The sequence below is a fragment of the Coregonus lavaretus genome (genome assembly GCF_964263955.1).
Source record: "Coregonus lavaretus genome assembly, chromosome: 21".
NCBI classification, from domain to species: Eukaryota; Metazoa; Chordata; class Actinopteri; order Salmoniformes; family Salmonidae; genus Coregonus; species Coregonus lavaretus.
Window position 1 is genome coordinate 43115896 of NC_140008.1, and position 21486 is coordinate 43137381.

At 44.0% G+C, this 21486-nt stretch overlaps 1 protein-coding gene across 1 annotated transcript in view; it reads left to right on the top strand.

The window, feature by feature from the left end:
- Positions 1-281: 281 nt before the first annotated feature.
- LOC311148646 (kinesin-associated protein 3-like) overlaps positions 282-21486 on the top strand; it is a gene marked incomplete at its 3' end in the record, with an annotated part of 64675 nt that continues 43470 nt past the window's right edge. The window contains exons 1-9 of the mRNA XM_084185632.1: positions 282-394; positions 946-1077; positions 1905-2047; positions 7401-7453; positions 7611-7752; positions 8467-8566; positions 9066-9213; positions 9491-9566; positions 9761-9939. Coding sequence (XP_084041758.1) covers positions 354-394; positions 946-1077; positions 1905-2047; positions 7401-7453; positions 7611-7752; positions 8467-8566; positions 9066-9213; positions 9491-9566; positions 9761-9939 — 1014 coding nt within the window. The 5' untranslated portion in view covers positions 282-353. The remainder of the gene's footprint in view (positions 395-945; positions 1078-1904; positions 2048-7400; positions 7454-7610; positions 7753-8466; positions 8567-9065; positions 9214-9490; positions 9567-9760; positions 9940-21486) is intronic.

Below are 21486 nucleotides of genomic sequence, written 5' to 3' on the forward strand. Positions count from 1 at the left end.
TGGACATTCGACAATGGATTACATTCAGTATCTGCTAAACCCAGTCAATGGATAAACAAACCTGAAGTCACCCACCTGTATCTGTATCTCTTTTCCAACTGTACATGTTCTCCTCCAGACCTACAGATGGCGATAAATTGCTCTCTTGTCTGCATTTAATCGTTCTTTGCTTTTTTCTCTCATTTTCTGCTTTGCATGCTGGGACGAGAGTTTCACCCTAGCAACACACAGCAAAAGCGTAAACAATGAGAGCTCTATATTTAGCTAACGTTAGACATTAGCTAGCAAATCCAGTCGTTATGTTGAATTTACTGTGAAATAAAATTTTATGTGAGTTTTCCATTATTTCCGAAATGGAAAAATTGCAGGCTGAAGATGCACCGTATTTGAAAAGGTAACGTTTGCAAGCAACTAACTAGCGGCTAGCTAACTAGGGGCGTATTCATTACGCCGATTCTGTTGCGAAACGTTTCTTAAACGGAAGCAAACGGAACGAAATGGGGAGGGGCCTACCAGTCATGGATAGAAGGGATCCAGCTTTTGTCAAATTAAACCTTAACCTAATTCTCCTAACCGGCTACGTTATTTCTCGTAACCTGCTGTGTAAATCAAATCTGACAAAAGATGGATCTAGCCATGACCGGACCTACCTGAATTTGTCCAATAGAAACTCTCGTTTTCGTTGAAAATGCATCTGTTTGGACCAATGATTACACCCCAACTGTGGCTAGCGATCAGCTGTAATTGAAATATGACAACGTGGCTAATGTGTCTTAAAATTATATGAAAAAATACATGTTGTATTTTGAAGTATAGGCTTCAAGCTTACTGTCTAGCTAACAATTTAGTGGTTAAAACTAAATGTTGTAAATCAAAACCGGTTTATCGTCCGGATCTCCATCATGATCACTTCATGTGACACTCAGCTATTATCTCATTCCATAGGAAAGTGAAAGGGGGGAGTTTGGATGTCCACCCGACAGAGAATGCCCTCATCGTTCAGTATGAGGTGGAGGCAACTATCCTCAGCGAGATGGGAGACCCAATGGTTGGGGAATGCAAGGAGTGTCAGAAAATGTAAGCATGGTCTAGCTACACACATACCTGACATTTGCTTAAACATCAGACTGTTACCATGTTTACCCCATGGATATTCAGTCTGAAAGAAGTCTGCCTAAAAAAGAAGCAAGAACAACAAGCCAGAATGTTGAATAAAATTATATTTACTTTACCGGTTGTCCGTGCTGTTGGTCCTTTTGACGGTAAGAGATGGAGATAGGGTATCCACAAGAAATTGTTGTTTACCCTACTTTTTGTGGCGCTTTTTGCGGTCCCGGTAGGTTCTGTCACAACAACTTAACCATCTTTGTAATTCAGGGCAGCTAAAATATTTGTGTCATGAATATCTGTTGTGCGATAAAATACATTCATGGATTTGTCATTTCTCTAATTTACAAGTTATTAAACAATCTGTTCCTAACTGAACAAATGAACATCTGACACTTTGTTTCAACTATTTAACTGTACTAGAATGCTTAAAAGGCCGCTAAAATTTTAAATATAGGTTATTGTATCAGGTTTTTTGGCAAGGAAAATATCACATATATCGGTATCGGCCACAAATTTCATATCGGTGCATCCCTAAAACGAGGCTAAAGTAACTTAATGTTACTAAGCTACCAGGAATGAGATTAATTTTGTTTTTCAGTCACTCACCTGAACAGGTCCAAGGGGTGCTTTTATACAGTTTTACATGTTCACCACTAAGTAGGGTCCCAGGGGAAACACAGACCAAAACAATGGTTCCTTCCTTCCCTGTCACATTAAAGAGTTATTTGAACTAGCAATGTTGTTTCTTAGAAAATGTCTCAAAATGATGTTGCATGTGTATTTTCTATTTACAGCATCCGCCTAAAAAGCTTGAACGCCAACACGGACATTGCCTCCCTAGCTCGGAAGGTGGTGGAAGAATGCAGGCTCATTCATCCATCTAAACTACCCGAGCTGGAGCAACTGCTCTTCTACCTGCAGAACCGCAAGAAGTCAGGTAATGGTTCCATCATGGTAATGCCTGGCCCTGCAAGATGGCGCCGACAGACATGGTCGTCCTGTTTCTAGCTCCTAGCCAACTTTGCAGTATTTAGTTTTTTTTGGTGTGTTATTTCTTACATTATTTGCTCAGAAGATTTCTTGCATTATTACCTACAGCCGAAAATGACTTTTGGATATTAGATCGGCGGTCACTCAATTTGACTTTCCTCAATTGGATCCTTTGTTTGAGCTCCCTGAGGAAATGTCATTCATAACGGGGGCTGCTCCAAGACGCCGTCGCCGGAAAAGAGGAATAAGGAGTGGGATCCTAGTCAGACTCAGGAGGCGTGCATACCATGCACCGCTTCTGAGTATATTACTCGCTAATGTTCAGTCCCTGGACAATAAAGTAGACGTGCTCAGGGCGAGAATCTCCTTCCAGAGATACTTGACTGTACAAACTGGAAACTGCAAATATCCTGAGGCCACATTTATTGTAGCTGGGGACTTTAATAAAGGAAATCTGAGGAAAATGCTACCAAAGTTCTATCAACATATCTCGAGTGCTCCTGAGTGCTCCTGAGTGGCGCAGTGGTCCAAGGCACTGCATCGCAGTGCTAACTGTGCCACTAGAGATCCTGGTTCGAATCCAGGCTCTGTCGCAGCCGGCCGCGACCGGGAGACTCATGGGCGGCGCACAATTGGCCCAGCGTTGTCCAGGGTAGGGGAGGGAATGGCCGGCAGGGATGTAGCTCAGTTGATAGAGCATGGCGTTTGCATCGCCAGGGTTGTGGGTTCGATTCCCACGGGGGGCCAGTATAAAAAAAATATGTATTCACTAACTGTAAGTCGCTCTGGATAAGAGCGTCTGCTAAATGACTAAAATGTAAATGTAATATCTCTTGTGCACATCTCCTGCACATCGAGAACTCTGGACCATTGCTTCTCCCCCTTCCAGGACAGTTACAAGGCCTTCCCCCGCCCTCTCTTCGGCAAATTAGGACCAGCTAAACACTTTTTTTGCCCATTTCGAGGAAAACACAGAGCCGCTGATGCGGGCCCTTGCGTCAATCTAATTAATATAATAAAGAAATACCTATCAAAATCCGTCTGTTTTAAGCTTGATATGTTTTTTTGTTGTTGCATGGGCTGTGTCTAGATCCACTGCATCCGCCTATGTTGGCCTTCTGCATCTGTGGTGTAAAGTGGCAGAGCTACAAAGCTGTTTGTCAGACCAGGAGACATCCTGGAAATCAGTCTTATGACCCCACTATGGAAAGGGGAGACTCTCACAAACATGATGGTGTTCTCCGTTTTGTTCTACAACCTCCACAAGTGTCAGGGGACTTGTCTGAAGTTAACCCGCTACCGGTAAAAAAAAAAAGAATGGAAGTAGTTTTGTGCCCCCCAAAAAAGGGGTTAAATGTGTAAAACACAGTTTTTTTTTTTCCTCCTAGATATAGGACAGACACTTCAAAACCGTATTATTCATGATACATTTTTTGACTGTCTGTTTTGCCATTTCTGATTGTGTTATTCAATGAGTTTCTATGGGCTATAGCAGGCCAAATTCCAAGCCGTGTCCTCAGAGCATGTGCAGACCTCTCAGTATCCCAGTCTGTTGTCCCACTTGCTTCAAGATGTCCACCATTGTTCTTGTACCCAAGAAAACGAAGGTAACTGAACTAAATGACTATAACACCATAGCACTCACTTCTGTCATCATTAAGTGCTTTGAGAGGCTAGTTAAGGATCATTTCACCTCCACCTTACCTGACACCCTAGACCCACTACAATTTGCATACCGCCCCAACAGACCCACGGATGACTCAATCGCCATCGCACTGCACACTGTCCTATCCCATCTGGACAAGAGGAATATGTATGTAAGAATGCTGTTCATCGATTACAGCTCAGCCTTCAACACCATATTGCCCTCCAAGCTCATCACTAAACTCAGGACCCTGGGTCTGACCCCGCCTTGTGCAACTGGGTCCTGGACTTCCTGACGGTCCGCCCCCAGGTGGTGAAGGTAGGCAACAACACCCCTGCCACGCTGATCCTCAACACAGGGGCCCCACAAGGGTAGGTGCTCAGACCCCTCCTGTACTCCCTGTTCACCCATGACTGCATGGCCATGCACGTCTCCAACTCAGTCATCAAGTTTGCTGACGACACAACAGTGGTAGGCCTGATTACCAACAATGACAAGACAGCCTACAGGGAGGAGGTGAGGGCCCTGGCAGAGTGGTGCCAGGAAAATAACCTCTCCCTCAATGTCAACATAACGAAGGAGCTGATCGTGGACTTCAGGAGACTGCAGAGAAAGCACGCCCCCATCCACATCGACAGGGCCGTGGTGGAGAGGGTGAAAAGCTTCCAGTTCCTTGACGTGCACATCAATGAAAACCTCTCCAGAGGGTGGTGCGTTCAGCCCAATGCATCACCAGGGGCACACTGCCTGCCCTCCAGGACATCTACAGCACCTTGTGTCACAGGAAGGCCAAGAAGATCATCAAGGACCTCAGCCACCCGAGCCACGTCCTGTTCACCCTGCTACCATCTAGAAGGTGGAGACAGCACAGGTGCATCAAAGCTGTGACCGAGAGACTGAAAAACAGCTTCTATATCCAAGCCATCAAACTGTTAAAGGAAAAATCCAACCAAAACCACTAATTCCGTAACATATGTTATTTGTGAACAAATGTTTCATTTTGTCTTTATAATAAGGTTGGTAGCAACATGTGAAAATCGTTGTGGAAATCTGTTGCAGCTCAAGTCAACTACAAAACCCACAATGCAATGCTTTCTTTGTGCTGGCTGGCCATCTAGGTAGCTAGCTAGCAAACTTAGCTACACACAATAATACCAAAGTCAATATCAGCATGTGAAGTAGCTAGTTGGCTGTAAAATCGCCTAAACAAACTGCACTATCAATTTAGGAGTCTACAATCTCACCATGTTGAACCTACAGATTGATATGCCTCACAGAGTGGAGCTCGACATTCGCAATGGCACCATGCAATGCACCCTTGACTGAAGAGGCAGACAAATAGGATACATGTGTAAGACCCTCTGTTAAATTACACATTTCTCGTTGTAGTATCTTAGGATGCATCTTAGATTGATGACACCGGACACGTAAGTACGTTTTAGTATTTAATTATAACTTAGAATAACATTACTGGAATGCACCTGGCGTAAACTACCTGAGACTTTTCCGAGCATGGTTCTATGGCAGACATTTAAACTGCTACGGATAGCGGAAAGCAAACCCCGTATTGAGTCAATACTGCCATCTATTGGTAAACATAATCCTTAACGTAAATATACCAGGTTACTACACTCGTGGTAGGAATATTGCAAAAATATGATCAATGGCTCATTCGAGAGAAGACAACCTCCCGCGTTATGACGGCCAGTATTGAAATCTGACATATGTAATAGACGTTTTCGCGATCTAAAAATCGTATTCCTATTAACTTCCAGTGTAAAGAAAGCGGCTTTATCACAATGCTACGTCATACCGGCCAGATTTCTGCCTACTTGAACGGCAATAGCTCAGATACACATGAAAACAATTGATAAAACAACGCTCAGAGATGCACAAAAACAATATAACATTCAAAATGGTTGAATCTTTACTTTAAATAGTCACCACTAGCCGGCCTCCACCCAGTACCCAGCCCTGAACTTAGTCATTGTTACTAGCCTCCTACCACCCGGTACTCTACCCTGCACCTTAGAGACTGCTGTCCTATGTACATAATCGTTGAACACTGGCCACTTTAATAATGTTTACATACTGATTTACCCACTTCATATGTATATATTGTATTCTAGTCAAGGCTCATCCTATATAACTACTGCTGTACACACCTTTTCTATTCATATACTGTCCATACTGTCTATACACACCATTACAGTGCATTCGGAAAGTATTCAGATCCATTCATTTTTTCCACATGTTGATGCCTTATTCTAAAATTGATTAAATTATTATTTTCAATCTACACACAATACCCCGAAATGACAGAGCAAAAACTGGTTTTTAGAAATGTTTGCAAATTTATAATTTTTTAAAAACAGAAACAACTTATTTCCATAAGTATTCAGTCCCTTTGCTATGAGACTCGAAATTGAGCTCAGGTGAATCCTGTTTCCATTGATCATCCTTGAGATGTTTCTACAACTTGGAGTCTACCTGTGTTCAATTCAATTGATTGGACATGATTTGGAAAGGCACACACCTGTCTATATAAGTTCCCACAGTTGACAGTGCATGTCAGAGCAAAAAACAAGCCATGAGCCACCATAACACCTCCTCCTCTATGCTTTACGGTCGGAAATACACATGCGGAGATCATCCGTTACACACATCGCGTCTCACAAAGACACGGCGGTTGGAACCAAAAATCTCAAATTTGAACAGTTGATGTTGAGTTGTGTCTGTTACTTGAACTCTGTGAAGCATTTATTTGGGCTGCAATTTCTGGGGCTGGTAACTCTAATGAACTTATCCTCTGCAGCATAGGTAACTCTGGGTCTTCCATTCCTTTGGCGGTCCTCATGAGAGCCAATTTCATCATAGCGCTTGATGGTTTTTGCGACTGCACTTGAATAAACTTTCAAAGTTCTTGAAATGTTCCGTATTGACTGATCTTCATGTCTTAAAGAAATGATGGACTGTCGTTTCTCTTTGCTTATTTGAGCTGTTCTTACCATAATATGGACTCGGTCTTCTTTATACCCCCCCTACCTTGTCACAACACAACTGATTGGCTCAAACACATTAAGAAGGAAATCAAATCCACAAATTAACTTTTAAGAAGGCACACCTGCTAATTGAAATGCATTCCAGGTGACTACCTCATGAAGCTGGTTGAGAGAATGCCAAGAGTGTGCAAAGCTGTCATCAAGGCAAAGGGCGGCTATTTGAAGAATCTCAAATATAAAATATATTTTGATTTGTTTAACACTTTTTTGGTTACTACATGATTCCATATGTGTTATTTCATAGTTTTGATGTATTCACTATTATTCTACAATGTAGAAAATAGTAAAAATAAAGAAAAACCCTTGAATGAGTAGGTGTTCTAAAACTTTTGACTGGTAGTGTATATTCCGGACTGACATTGCTCATTCTGATATTTCTTTTTTACTTTTGGATTTGTGTATTATTTTGTATTGTTAGGTATACTGCACTGTTGGAGCTAGAAACATAATCAGTTCGGTGCACTTGCGATAACATTTGCAAAATACAGTATGTGTACGTGACCAATAAAAGTTTATTTGATCTGAATGACTTTTTCATTATGTAAATACACTTCATGCTTACTAGTGCACATGCTGTCCTGTCCTCCTCACAGACACACGAGAGAAACACTCGCCGAGAGACCTCACACCATTTGAGGGGATGGAGGTAAGGAGAGCATCTTCAAATGTGTGTACGTGTCTGACTGTGTGTGTCTGTGTTCGTGTCCATGTCTGTTATTTTGTGTTTGTAGCATGATTATCACTGTATTATGTCGGTATGATTTAACCCTCGTCATTCTATACTGTATCTCTGTTGTTCTCAGCTGCATGAGGAGGCCAACATCAACAGGATAGATGACTATGTGGAGCTGCTGTATGAAGACATCCCAGAGAAGGTCAGGGGTGCCACCCTCATCCTCCACCTCGCCCGCAACCCAGACAACTTGGAGGAGCTCCTGCAGAATGGTACGTTCCTTCCCCATCTGTCACAATGGTATGCTCCAGAGGAATCATCTTCTCTGTTCTGCTTTGTGGTTAAAAGCTGTACAGGCCAGGCTAGCCAAACTCTAGTGTCATTGGTTGATATAATCCACAGACTCTCTCACCAGCCCATCCCATTCATAAGAAAAGACAGCCTAGCACTAATCCTTCCTATTCCCTTCCCTGACGACAGAGCAGTTTTCTCTCACAACAGCACACGGCGTCCATTACAGCTGTCAAATGATGGCATGGCTTCATTTGTAACTGTCACTATACATCACAGGCTCACTTTGTCTGTTGAACAGATCACATGGTCAGATGTTGATAACGGTAGAATGTGCATGTGAACCATGAAACCTCGGGTCAGTGAGGAAACAGGAGAGGGCCAGGGGAAATGGAACAACGTGATATGTGTCTTTACAATGAAGATCACCCATAGCTCAAGCCATGGGAGCCTGGAAGGCTTCACGTTCCCGCAGGTTCCTTACTTTAACCTCCCACCCCAACCTGACCGTCATCTCAATGCTAGTTGACTCTTTCCACTACCTGCCCACCTCCAACCCCAACTGCATACTTCCCATTCAAATCCTAACATACTGTCCATATCCATCCCCCCCCCCCCCCCCCCATAAACCACATTTCTCCTCCCCACCTCTCTCTCACTTTCTCTTTCTCTCTAACCTGTGTGCTGCTCATCAGAGACGGCCCTGGGAGCCCTGGCCAGAGTTCTGAGGGAGGACTGGAAACAGAGCATTAACCTGGCAACCACCATCATCTACGTCTTCTTCTGCTTCTCCAGGTATACAACTCCCTCTCTCTCTTCCCTCTCGCTCGCCAGAACCTCAGCTTTTGTTTTCACGTTCTGCTCTCTCTCATTCTGACAGCAATCACACAACTATGACAACATAACACAAAACCTTACTTTCCAACCTCATGGGTTGGGAAACACTAATTACCCTTGATAGAATAATAATTAAACTACTCGTCAAGAGCAATTTTAGTTGTGGGAGGATCTACGTAGTTCTGAAAACTGATAGTCCTTCTTGGCCCCGCTCCATGGCAGTGCTGTGCTGTTTGGTTTCGAAATTATTTGGCTTGTGTCTGGCTGATTATGAGTAGCAGATGAGATATACTGTTTCACTCAAACTTTCTTGGTCTTTTTTTGGCAGTTGATCATTTCAATCTGAGCACCCGACTGTGCTCCAAATAGGTGTTGCATGATGATGAACGAAGTGCGCTTTCGAATAAGTGGAAGCCTTATAAACCTTTTCTCTTCCTTTCTCTCCTCCCATCCCCAGTTTCTCCCAGTTCCATGGGCAGGTGACCCACTATAAGATCGGAGCTCTCTGTATGAACATAATTGAACACGAGCTGAAGAGGTACGACCTCTGGCAGGACGAACTGCAGAAGAAGGCGGCAGCCTATATCCTTCAGCAAAAGTCAAAGGTCACCTAAAATATGTTACATATCTTGCTGCTTGATTTTATTTTATTTTATTTGGTTCCCCATTAGCTGACGCCAATGGCGACAGCTAGTCTTACTGGGATCCGACACATAACGAAAACGACATTACAGACAGAGGGTCACCGCCTCAGGGTCCCTGCTGCCCTCAGTGCTGGCTGATATACAAAACACGACTATAAGCGCTCTTTGAGTTAATTGGTTCAATACAGCAGCACTCCTTCCTTGACTGATCTCACGTGACGATGACCCTGAGAACCAGAATGTGAAGAAGGAGCATGAGAAATCCTTCAAAAAGTACCAAGGTCTACTGATCAAGCAGGAGCAGCTTCTACGAGGTACAGTAACAGTACAGCACACTACCATGTCTAGCAGAGGGGTAGTGATGTGTTGTTACAGCAGTATTAGTGCTTGATAATGCTGTGATGTAATTGCATAGTAATTGCCAACTACATTGGTTATTACATAGTACTATGAAGTTGGATCACTATTTGATTCTCCAGTCCCCTCTCCTCTCCCTATCGCTCCCCAGTGGCTCTGTACCTGTTGTTGAACCTTGCTGAGGACATGCGCACCGAGCTGAAGATGAGGAACAAGAACATCGTCCACACCCTGGTGAAGATCCTGGACCGGGAGGACGAGGAGCTGCTGGTGCTGGTGGTCTCCTTCCTCAAGAAGCTCAGCATCTTCCTGGAGAACAAGAACGACATGGTGAGAGAGGGAGGGATGGAGGGAGTGAGTGAGAGGGGGGGAGAGAGAGAGGGGGGAGGGAGGGAGAGAGAGTGGGGGAGGGATGGAGAGGAGTTGCAACACGGTGAGGAAAATACAGTGAGCTCCAAAAGTATTGGGACAGTGACACATTTTTTGTTGTTTTGGCTCTGTACTCCAGCACTTCGGTTGAAGTGCAGACTGTCAGCTTTAATCGGAGGGTATTTTCATCCATATCGGGTGAACTGTTTAGAAGTTACAGCACCTTTTTGTATGCTGAACAAAAATATGAACGCAACATGTGAAGTGTTGGTCCAATGTTTCATGAACTGAAATAAAAGATCCCAGAAATGTTCCATAGGCACAAAAAGCTGATTTCTCTAAAATGTTGTGCACAAATTTGTTTACATCCCTCTTAGTGAGCATTTCACCTTTGCCAAGATAATTCATCCACCTGACAGGTGTGACATATCAAGAAGCTGATTAAACAGCATGATCATTACACAGGGGCACCCAGTTTTGTCACACAACACAATGCCACAGATGTCTCAAGTTTTGAGGGAGCGTGGAATTGGCATGCTGAATGCAGGAATGTCCACGAGCTGTTGCCAGATAATTTAATGCTAATTTCTCTACAATAAGCCGCCTCCAACGTAGTTTTCGAGAATTTGGCCGTACGTCCAACCGGCCTCACAACCGCAGACCACATGTAATGACGCCGGCCCAGGACCTCCACATCCGGCTTCTTCACCTGCGGGATCGTCTGAGACCAGCAACCCGGACAGCTGATGAAACTGTGGGTTTGCACAACTGAAGAATTTCTGTACAAACTGTCAGAAAACGTCTCAAGGAAGCTCATCTGCGTGCTCATTGTCCTAACCAGGGTCTTGACCTGACTGCAGTTTGGCGTTGTAACTTACTTCAGTGGGCAAATGCTCACCTTCGATGGCCACTGGCATGCTGTAGAAGTGTGCTCTTCACAGATGAAACCGGGCAGATGTGGGCGAGCGGTTTGCTGATGTCAACGTTGTGAACAGAGTGCCCCATGGTGGCGGAGGGGTTATGGTATGGACAGGCATAAGCTACGGACAACAAACACAATTGCATTTTATCGATGGCAATTTGAATGCACAGAGATACTGTGACGAGATCCTGAGGCCCATTGTCGTGCCATTCATCCGCCGCCATTACCTCATGTTTCAGCATGATAATGCACGGCCCCATGTCGCAAAGATCTGTACACAATTCCTGGAAGCTGAAAATGTCCTAGTTCTTCCTTTGCCTCCATACACACCAAACATGTCACCCATTTATGTTTGGAATGTTCTGGATTGACGTGTAAGACAGCGTGTTCCAGTTCCCACCAATATCCAGCAATTTAGCACAGCCAACTCTATGCGGAGGAGATGTGACGCGCTGCATGAGGCAAATGGTGGTCACACCAGATACTGACTGGGTTTCTGATCCATGCCCCAACTTTGTTTTTAAAAGATATCTGTGACCAACAGATGCATATCTGTATTCCCAGTCATGTGAAATCCATAGATTAGGGCCTAATGAATTTATTTAAATTGACTGATTTCCTTATATGAACTGTAACTCAGTAAAATCTTTGAAATTGTTGCATGTTGCGTTTATATTTTTGTTTAGTGTACATAGTCCCCCCATTTTAGGGGACCAAAAGTATTGGGACAAATTTACTTATGTGTATTAAAATTGTCAAATGTTTAGTATTTTGTCCCATATTCCTTGCACGCAATGATTACATCAAGCTTGTGACTCTACAAACGTGTTGGATGCATTTGCTGTTTATTTTGGTTGTGTTTCAGATTATTTTGTGCCCAATAGATATGAATGGTAAATAATGAATTTAGTCATTTTGGAGTCACTTTTATTGTAAATATCATTCCCCCTCCCAAAAATGCTAACCTCCCCTGTTATTGTAATGGTGAGAGGTTAGCATGTCTTGGGGGTATGATATAAAATGCTAACCTCCCCTGTTATTGTAATGGTGAGAGGTTAGCATGTCTTGGGGGTATGATATTTGTGCATCTGTAACTTTCTCACTCATAATTATTCACGATCCATTCAGGACTATCCATAATCATGGTAGCATCCACATTAATGTAGAAGTGTTTTGAAACATATTACATTCTTATTTACAATAAAAGTGACTCCATAATGAAACAATACGTTATTTACCATTCATTTCTATTGGGGACCAAATAATCAAACACAACCAAAACAAACAACAAATGCATCCAACAAGTTTGTAGTCACAAGCTTGATGTAATCATTGCGTGCTAGGAATATGGGACCAAATAAACCTTTGACAACTTTAATACATGGAAAGTATTTAGACCCCTTCCCCTTTTCCACATTTTGTAGTCCCCTGTAGCTCAGTTGGTAGAGCATGGCGCTTGCAACGCCAGGGTTGTGGGTTCGTTTCCCACGGGGGGCCAGTATGAAAATTTAACTGTAAGTCGCTCTGGATAAGGGCGTCTGCTAAATGACAAAAATTTAAATGTAAATGTTTGTTACGTTACAGCCTTATTCTAAAATGGATTAAATTACTTTTTCCCTCATAAATCTACACACAATACCCCATAATAACAAAGCAAAAATAGGTTTTTAGAAATGTTTGCAAATTTATAAAATAAGAAAAGTTACCTTATTTACATAAATATTCAGACGCTTTGCTATGAGACTCGAAATTTAGCTCAGGTGCATCCTGTTTCCATTGATCATCCTTGATATGTTTCTACAACTTGATTGGAGTCCACCTGGGGTAAATTAAATTAATTAGACATGATTTGGAAAGGCTCACACCTGTCTATATAATGTCCCACAGTTGACAGTGCATGTCAGAGCAAAAACCAAGCCATGAGGTCGAAGGAATTGCCCGTAGAGCTCAACGACAGGATTGTGTTGAGGCACAGGTACCAAAAAATGTCTGCAGCATTGAAGGTCCCCAAGAACACAGTGGCCTACATCATTCTTAAATGGAAAAAGTTTGGAACCACCAAGACTCTTCCTAGAGCTGGACGCCCGGCCAAACTGAGCAATCTGGGGAGAAGGGCCTTGGTCAGGGAGGTGACCAAGAACCCAATGGTCACTCTGACAGAGCTCCAGATTTCCTCTGTAGAGATGGGAGAACAATCCAGAAGGACAACCATCTCTGCAGCAGTACACCAATCAGGCCTTTATGGTAGAGTGGCCAGACGGAAGCCACTCCTCAGTAAAAGGCACATGACAGCCCGCTTGGAGTTTGCCAAAAGGCACCTAAAGGACTCTCAGACCATTGGAAACAAGATTCTCTGGTCTGATGAAACCAAGATCGAACTCTTTGGCCTGAATGCCAAGCGTCACGTCTGGAGGAAACCTGGCACCATCCCTACGGTGAAGCATGTTGGTGGCAGCATCATGCTGTGGGGATGTTTTTCAGCGGCAGGGACTGGGAGACTAGTCAGGATCGAGGGAAAGATGAACAGAGCAAAGTACAGAGAGATCCTTGATGAAAACCTGCTCCAGAGTGCTCAGGAACTCAGACTGGGGCACCGGTTCACTTTCCAACAGAACAACGACCCTAAGCACACAGCCAAGACAATGCAGGAGTGGCTTCGGGACAAGTCTCTGAATGTCCTTGAGTGGCCCAGACAGAGCCCTGACCTGAACCCAATCAAAGATCTCTGGAGAGACCTGGAAATAGCTGTACAGCGACACTCCCCATCCAACCTGACAGAGCTTGAGAGGATCTGCAGAGAAGAATGGGAGAAACCCCCCCAAATACAGGTGTGCCAAGCTTGTAGCGTCATACCCAAGAAGACTCAAGGCTGTAATCGCTGCCAATGGTGCTTCAACAAAGTACTGAGTAAAGGGTCTGAATACTTATGTAAATGTAATATTTCCTTCTTTTTTTTATATACATTTGCAAACATTTCTAAAAACCTGTTTTTGCTTTGTCATTATGGGTTATTGTGTGTAGATTGATGAGTGGAAAAAACAATTTAATCAATTTTAGAATAAGGCTGTAACGTAACAAAATGTGGAAAAAGTCAAGGGGTCTGGATACTTTCCTAATGCACTGTAAGTGTATTAGTCCCAATAGTTTAGGTATCCTAAAATGGTACAAAATTGCTGTATTTTCTAAATGTTTTTTCATATGGATGAAAATACCCTGAAAGTAAAGCTGACAGTCTGCACTTTAACCTTGTGGTCATTGTATCATTTCAAATCCAAAGTGCCAGAGTACAGAGCCAAAAAAACAACAAATGTATCACTGTCCCAATACTTTTGGAGCTCACTGTCTCAGGTCCTCTGACTTACTGTAGAATGAGAATGTATAATTATTATTATTATTATTATTATTATTATTATTTTTATTATTATGTTGTACTCGTTAAAGATTTGTACTGGTTTACATTTAATTAGGGTTAGCGTTACTTTTGTTGATGCCTTCTAGTACAGTTGTAGGACTTCAGTGACCACTGCTTTACTTCCCTGTCTTACTGCAGTCCCACCTGGATCCAATCTCAGCCAGTTTGTGTGCCTTTTATTAAAGCCAGACTGAGTTAGGAACAGTTTTTGATCTCTTTGTTTCCTTTTAGTGTATCTTTGTCTCCGATAAAAGAACCCTTCGGGGTTCCAGCCCATTGTCTACACGAGTCCAGCAGAACAGAAGAGTAGTGCTCTCAACATGTTATTCACAGAGTATCACGTTACCTCAGGGGATGGTTTTAGTTGCAGGCTGATTAGCTACAAAAAGATAATTGGTTAGTGATTTGTCATCAAATTCTACTTACTACTCGTTTGTATTCAACACCAGATAACAGTTTTAAGATGGTGTAAGAACTGTAGTTGATTACTGTGCATACTAGATTTGTATTGGTGTCAGTGGATTTCCTTGTGAACACAATAGCAAGTGTAATTGACACACACACACACACACACACACACACACACACACACACACACACACACACACACACACACACACACACACACACACACACACACACACACACACACACACACACACACACACACACCTCCAGTCCCAGTGTGTCCCTTTATAGACTGGTCCTTGATGCATCTGCTCAACACCTCCACCTACCTGTCAACACTGTGTATCTAGTCAACACTGCTTTCTCTGTACATGCAGGACAACATTCTTACCAAATTACAAAATAAGTTGAATTCATTTTAAGTAATTCATTGAATGAACAGATTTAAAATGAAACTGACCCCAACACAGGTGAAGTCTGATGAAGTCAAAGAAAGTGTTGTCGTGGAAATTCTTACACAGGGACACTCGAAGTCAATCTTAAATGAATCATTGTTTATTGTCAGCGTGCCGGAGAGGTTCTAACCAACTCAATGCACCATAGTACACATGTCAATCAGGAGCTCTGCTCGTACAGTCCCAGCAGTTGTTTTATATGCGGCTATACACAGAGAAGTTATATTTGCATGATTTAGCATAATGAATTAATCATTACCGTTTTGTTTCATTTACATTTACATTTACGTCATTTCATTCAATACCGGTTCATAACATGTGACAGACCAATACCTCACGAGGCTTCTTCTCTCTAAGCTGAGACCTTGAAACTGAGATATCTTTCGTTCTCAAAACAAGGTCTGGGCGTACTGCCAAATTGCAGCTACTGATAGTGAGGATTTGTTCAGTCAGTCACAGAGCATGAACACATAAATTGGTTTATAGAAAAGCACAAACATAGAAATTGGTAGACAGAAAAGCACCAACATAAAAATGCCCATCACATTCCACCCTCTTATCACTTGTGTGATACTAATCATTACATTTTAATGTAAGCATTTAGATTTGAGCTTCTATATCAAAATATTCTATATTCCTATTAAAGTAAGGGAAATCAACAACACCCTTCATTCTGGGTTGTACAATCCAATTAGTATGGTAATACTATAATCATAATAAAGGTTATACTTCTATTAATGGGAGTGAGTATCACAAATACACACACATACACAAGGGATCTGTAGATTCAGAGGTGAATAAATCTCTCAATGTAAACCATTGTTTCCTTATCTCTTACTACAATTGGGTTGGATTGACCTATGTTTTTCACTAACTGTCCCTGGGACATCAACATAGAATAATGTAAACAGGTTAAGGGTTCAGATTACCTTACCCTCAACTTGTTAAATGAAAAGAACCTTCAATCATTACTCATCATCCATATCTACAGTGGGGAGAACAAGTATTTGATACACTGCCATTTTTGCAGGTTTTCCTACTTACAACATTTACATTTACATTTACGTCATTTAGCAGACGCTCTTATCCAGAGCGACTTACAAATAGGTGCATTCACCTTATAGCCAGTGGGATAACCACTTTACAATGTTATTTTTTTTTTTTTTTTTTTTTTTTTTTTTTTTTTTGGGGGGGGATAGAAGGATTACTTTATCCTATCCCAGGTATTCCTTAAAGAGGTGGGGTTTCAAATGTCTCCGGAAGGTGGTGAGTGACTCCGCTGTCCTGGCGTCGTGAGGGAGCTTGTTCCACCATTGGGGTGCCAGAGCAGCGAACAGTTTTGACTGGGCTGAGCGGGAACTATGCTTCCGCAGAGTTAGGGGAGCCAGCAGGCCAGAGGTGGATGAACGCAGTGCCCTCGTTTGGGTGTAGGGACTGATCAGAGCCTGAAGGTACGGAGGTGCCGTTCCCCTCACAGCTCCGTAGGCAAGCACCATGGTCTTGTAGCAGATGCGAGCTTCAACTGGAAGCCAGTGGAGTGTGCGGAGGAGCGGGGTGACGTGAGAGAACTTGGGAAGGTTGAACACCAGACGGGCTGCGGCATTCTGGATGAGTTGTAGGGGTTTAATGGCACAGGAAGGGAGCCCAGCCAACAGCGAGTTGCAGTAATCCAGACGGGAGATGACAAGTGCCTGGATTAGGACCTGTGCCGCTTCTTGTGTAAGGCAGGGTCGTACTCTCCGAATGTTGTAGAGCATGAACCTACAGGATCGGGTCACCGCCTTGATGTTAGCGGAGAACGACAGGGTGTTGTCCAGGGTCACGCCAAGGCTCTTCGCACTCTGGGAGGAGGACACAACGGAGTTGTCAACCGTGATGGCGAGATCATGGAACGGGCAGTCCTTCCCCGGGAGGAAGAGCAGCTCCGTCTTGCCGAGGTTCAGCTTGAGGTGGTGATCCGTCATCCATACTGATATGTCTGCCAGACATGCAGAAATGCGATTCGCCACCTGGTTATCAGAAGGGGGAAAGGAGAAGATTAGTTGTGTGTCGTCAGCGTAGCAATGATAGGAGAGGCCATGTGAGGATATGACAGAGCCAAGTGACTTGGTGTATAGCAAGAATAGGAGAGGGCCTAGAACTGAGCCCTAGGGGACACCAGTGGTGAGAGCACGTGGTGCGGAGACAGCTTCTCGCCACGCCACTTGGTAGGAGCGACCGGTCAGGTAGGACGCAATCCAAGAGTGAGCCGCGCCGGAGATGCCCAGCTCGGAGAGGGTGGAGAGGAGGATCTGATGGTTCACAGTATCAAAGGCAGCAGACAGGTCTAGAAGGACAAGAGCAGAGGAGAGAGAGTTAGCTTTAGCAGTGCGGAGAGCCTCTGTGACACAGAGAAGAGCAGTCTCAGTTGAATGACCAGTCTTGAAACCTGACTGGTTTGGATCAAGAAGGTCATTCTGAGAGAGATAGCAAGAGAGTTGGCTAAAGACGGCACGCTCAATAGTTTTGGAGAGAAAAGAAAGAAGGGATACTGGTCTGTAGTTGTTGACATCAGAGGGATCGAGTGTTGGTTTTTTGAGAAGGGGTGCAACTCTCGCTCTCTTGAAGACGGAAGGGACATAGCCAGCGGTCAAGGATGAGTTGATCAGCGAGGTGAGGTAAGGGAGAAGGTCACCGGAGATGGTCTGGAGAAGAGAGGAGGGGATAGGGTCAAGCGGGCAGGTTGTTGGGCGGCCTGCCGTCACAAGTCGCAAGATTTTATCTGGAGAGAGAGGGGAGAAAGAAGTCAAAGCATAGGGTAGGGCAGTGTGAGCAGGACCAGCAGTGTCATTTGACTTAACAAACGAGGAACGGATGTCGTCAACCTTCTTTTCAAAATGGTTGACGAAGTCATCCACAGAGAGGGAGGAGGAGGAGGAGGGGGGGGGGGGGATTCAGCAGGGAGGAGAATGTGGCAAAGAGCTTCCTAGGGTTAGAGGCGGATGCTTGGAATTTAGAGTGGTAGAAAGTGGCCTTAGCAGCAGAAACAGATTAAGAAAATGTAGAGAGGAGGAAGTGAAAAGATGCCAGGTCTGCAGGGAGTCTAGTTTTCTTCCATTTCCGCTCAGCTGCCCGGAGCTCTGTTCTGTGAGCTCGCAATGAGTCATCTTGCCACGGAGCTGGAGGGGAGGACCGAGCCGGCCGGGAGGATAGGGGACATAGAGAGTCAAAGGATGCAGAAAGGGAGGAGAGGAGGGTTGAGGAGGCAGAATCAGGAGATTGGAGGGAGAAGGATTGAGCAGAGGGAAGAGATGATAGGATGGAAGAGGAGAGAGTAGCGGAAGAGAGAGAGCGAAGGTTGCGACGGCGCATTACCATCTGTGTAGGGGCAGAGTGAGTAGTGTTGGAGGAGAGGGAGAGAGAAAAGGATACAAAGTAGTGGTCGGAGACTTGGAGGGGAGTTGCAGTGAGATTAGTAGAAGAACAGCATCTAGTAAAGATGAGGTCAAGCGTATTGCCTGCCTTGTGAGTAGGGGGGGACGGTGAGAGGGTGAGTTCAAAAGAGGAGAGGAGTGGAAAGAAGGAGGCAGAGAGAAATGAGTAAAATGTAGACGTAGGGAGGTTGAAATCCCCCAGAACTGTGAGGGGTGAGCCATCCTCAGGAAAGGAACTTATCAAGGCGTCAAGCTCATTGATGAACTCTCCAAGGGAACCTGGAGGGCGATAGATGACAAGGATATTAAGCTTAAATGGGCTAGTGACTGTGACAGCATGGAATTCAAATGAGGAGACAGACAGATGGGTCAGGGGAAAAATTTAGAATGTCCACTTGGGAGAGATGAGGATTCCTGTGCCACCACCCCGCTGACCAGATGCTCTCGGGGTATGCGAGAACACATGGTCAGACGAGGAGAGAGCAGCAGGAGTAGCAGTGTTTTCAGTGGTAATCCATGTTTCCGTCAGCGCCAAGAAGTCGAGGGACTGGAGGGTAGCATAGGCTGGGATGAAGTCTGCCTTGTTGGCAGCAGAACGGCAAAGCATGTAGAGGTCTGTAATTTTTATCATAGGGACACTTCAACTGTGAGAGACGGAATCTAAAACAAAAATCCAGAAAATGTTTAAGTAATTCATTTGCATTTTATTGCATGACATAAGTATTTGATCACCTACCAACCAGTAAGAATTCCGTCTCTCACAGACCTGTTAGTTTTTCTTTAAGAAGCCCTCATGTTCTCCACTCATTACCTGTATTAACTGCACCTGTTTGAACTTGTTACCTGTATAAAAGACACCTGTCCACACACTCAATCAAACAGACTCCAATCTCTCCACAATGGCCAAGACCAGAGAGCTGTGTAAGGACATCAGGGATAAAATTGTAGACCTGCACAAGGCTGGGATGGGCTACAGGACAATAGGTAAGCAGCTTGGTGAGAAGGCAACAACTGTTGGCGCAATTATTAGAAAATGGAAGAAGTTCAAGATGATGGTCAATCACCCTCGGTCTGGGGCTCCATGCAACATCTCACCTCGTGGGGCATCAATGATCATCAGGAAGGTGAGGGATCAGCCCAGAACTACACGGCAGGACCTGGTCAATGACCTGAAGAGAGCTGGGACCACAGTCTCAAAGAAAACCATTAGTAACACACTACGCCGTCATGGATTAAAATCCTGCCGCGCACGCAAGGTCCCCCTGCTCAAGCCAGCGCATGTCCAGGCCCGTCTGAAGTTTGCCAATGACCATCTGGATGATCCAGAGGAGGAATGGGAGAAGGTCATGTGGTCTGATGAGACAAAAATAGAGCTTTTTGATCTAAACTCCACTCGCCATGTTTGGACAAAGAAGAAGGATGAGTACAACCCCAAGAACACCATCTCAACCGTGAAGCATGGAGGTGGAAACATCATTCTTTGTGGATGCTTTTCTGCAAAGGGGACAGGACGACTGCACTGTATTGAGGGGAGGATGGATGGGGCCATGTATCACGAGATCTTGGCCAACAACCTCCTTCCCTCAGTAAGAGCATTGAAGATGGGTCGTGGCTGGGTCTTCCAGCATGACAACGACCCGAAACACACAGCCAGGGCAACTAAGGAGTGGCTCCGTAAGAAGCATCTCAAGGTCCTGGAGTGGCCTAGCCAGTCTCCAGACCTGAACCCAATAGAAAATCTTTGGAGGGAGCTGAAAGTCCGTATTGCCCAGCGACAGCCCCGAAACCTGAAGGATCTGGAGGTCTGTATGGAGGAGTGGGCCAAAATCCCTGCTGCAGTGTGTGCAAACCTGGTCAAGACCTACAGGAAATGTATGATCTCTGTAATTGCAAACAAAGGTTTCTGTACCAAATATTAAGTTCTGCTTTTCTGATGTATCAAATACTTATGTCATGCAATAAAATGCAAATTAATTACTTAAAAATCATACAATGTGATTTTCTGGATTTTTGTTTTAGATTCCGTCTCTCACAGTTGAAGTGTACCTATGATAAAAATTACAGACCTCTACATGCTTTGTAAGTAGGAAAACCTGCAAAATCGGCAGTGTATCTAATACTTGTTCTCCCCACTGTATAGGCGGAAATGAGCCTCATCCAGGGTTGGCAGCTCATTAGTTTCACCATCCTCTGGAGGAGCAGAAAACATGATAGCTGCTGAAATCTTATCAGCCAGAGAGGCACAGATCGCCTTACAGCATGTTAATAACATTTCACAGGGAAGAGAGAGAGAACGCATGTTATAAGATTCACACCAACCTTGCTAAGAATGAAATTGGGGCAAGGTTAGCCCAAGCTACAATCTAGTGGCTCTCCTCACATTTTTAGGACACAGCTCTGTCTCTAGAAGCCTTGCCTTTCCAAATCATAATTATAACTATTGATAAATTATCCAACCCAAATTTAGAATGACAGTCCTTAGTGCTTCACGTTGGTTCTATCACTTTAATTTAAGACCCTCAGCTTAGCACACACCGATACTGGCAGAATGTACATTTAAATGTACATACATTACATTTTTCTAGCATTAACTTTTCTCATCATGGCCCCCATTTGTGGTAATGACAGATTGGTATCTCAATGCATTCTCTGTCTAAATTACTATGAATTTCACAGTGTGCAGACCTCCACAATCAACTTGATACCGCAAATATTTTTTTATGCCTAAATCAATTACGGGCACGGTTGACCACCCCTCTCCCTCCCGGCACTCATCTTCTGCCGTTTCTTCATGTTCTTCTTCAGATAGTGTTTCAATTCGTCCTTTAATGGCACATGTTCAAAGTGGATGGCCCTTGATAATGTCTCACCTGAGCCGCCACTGTCCTTTACAGTCTA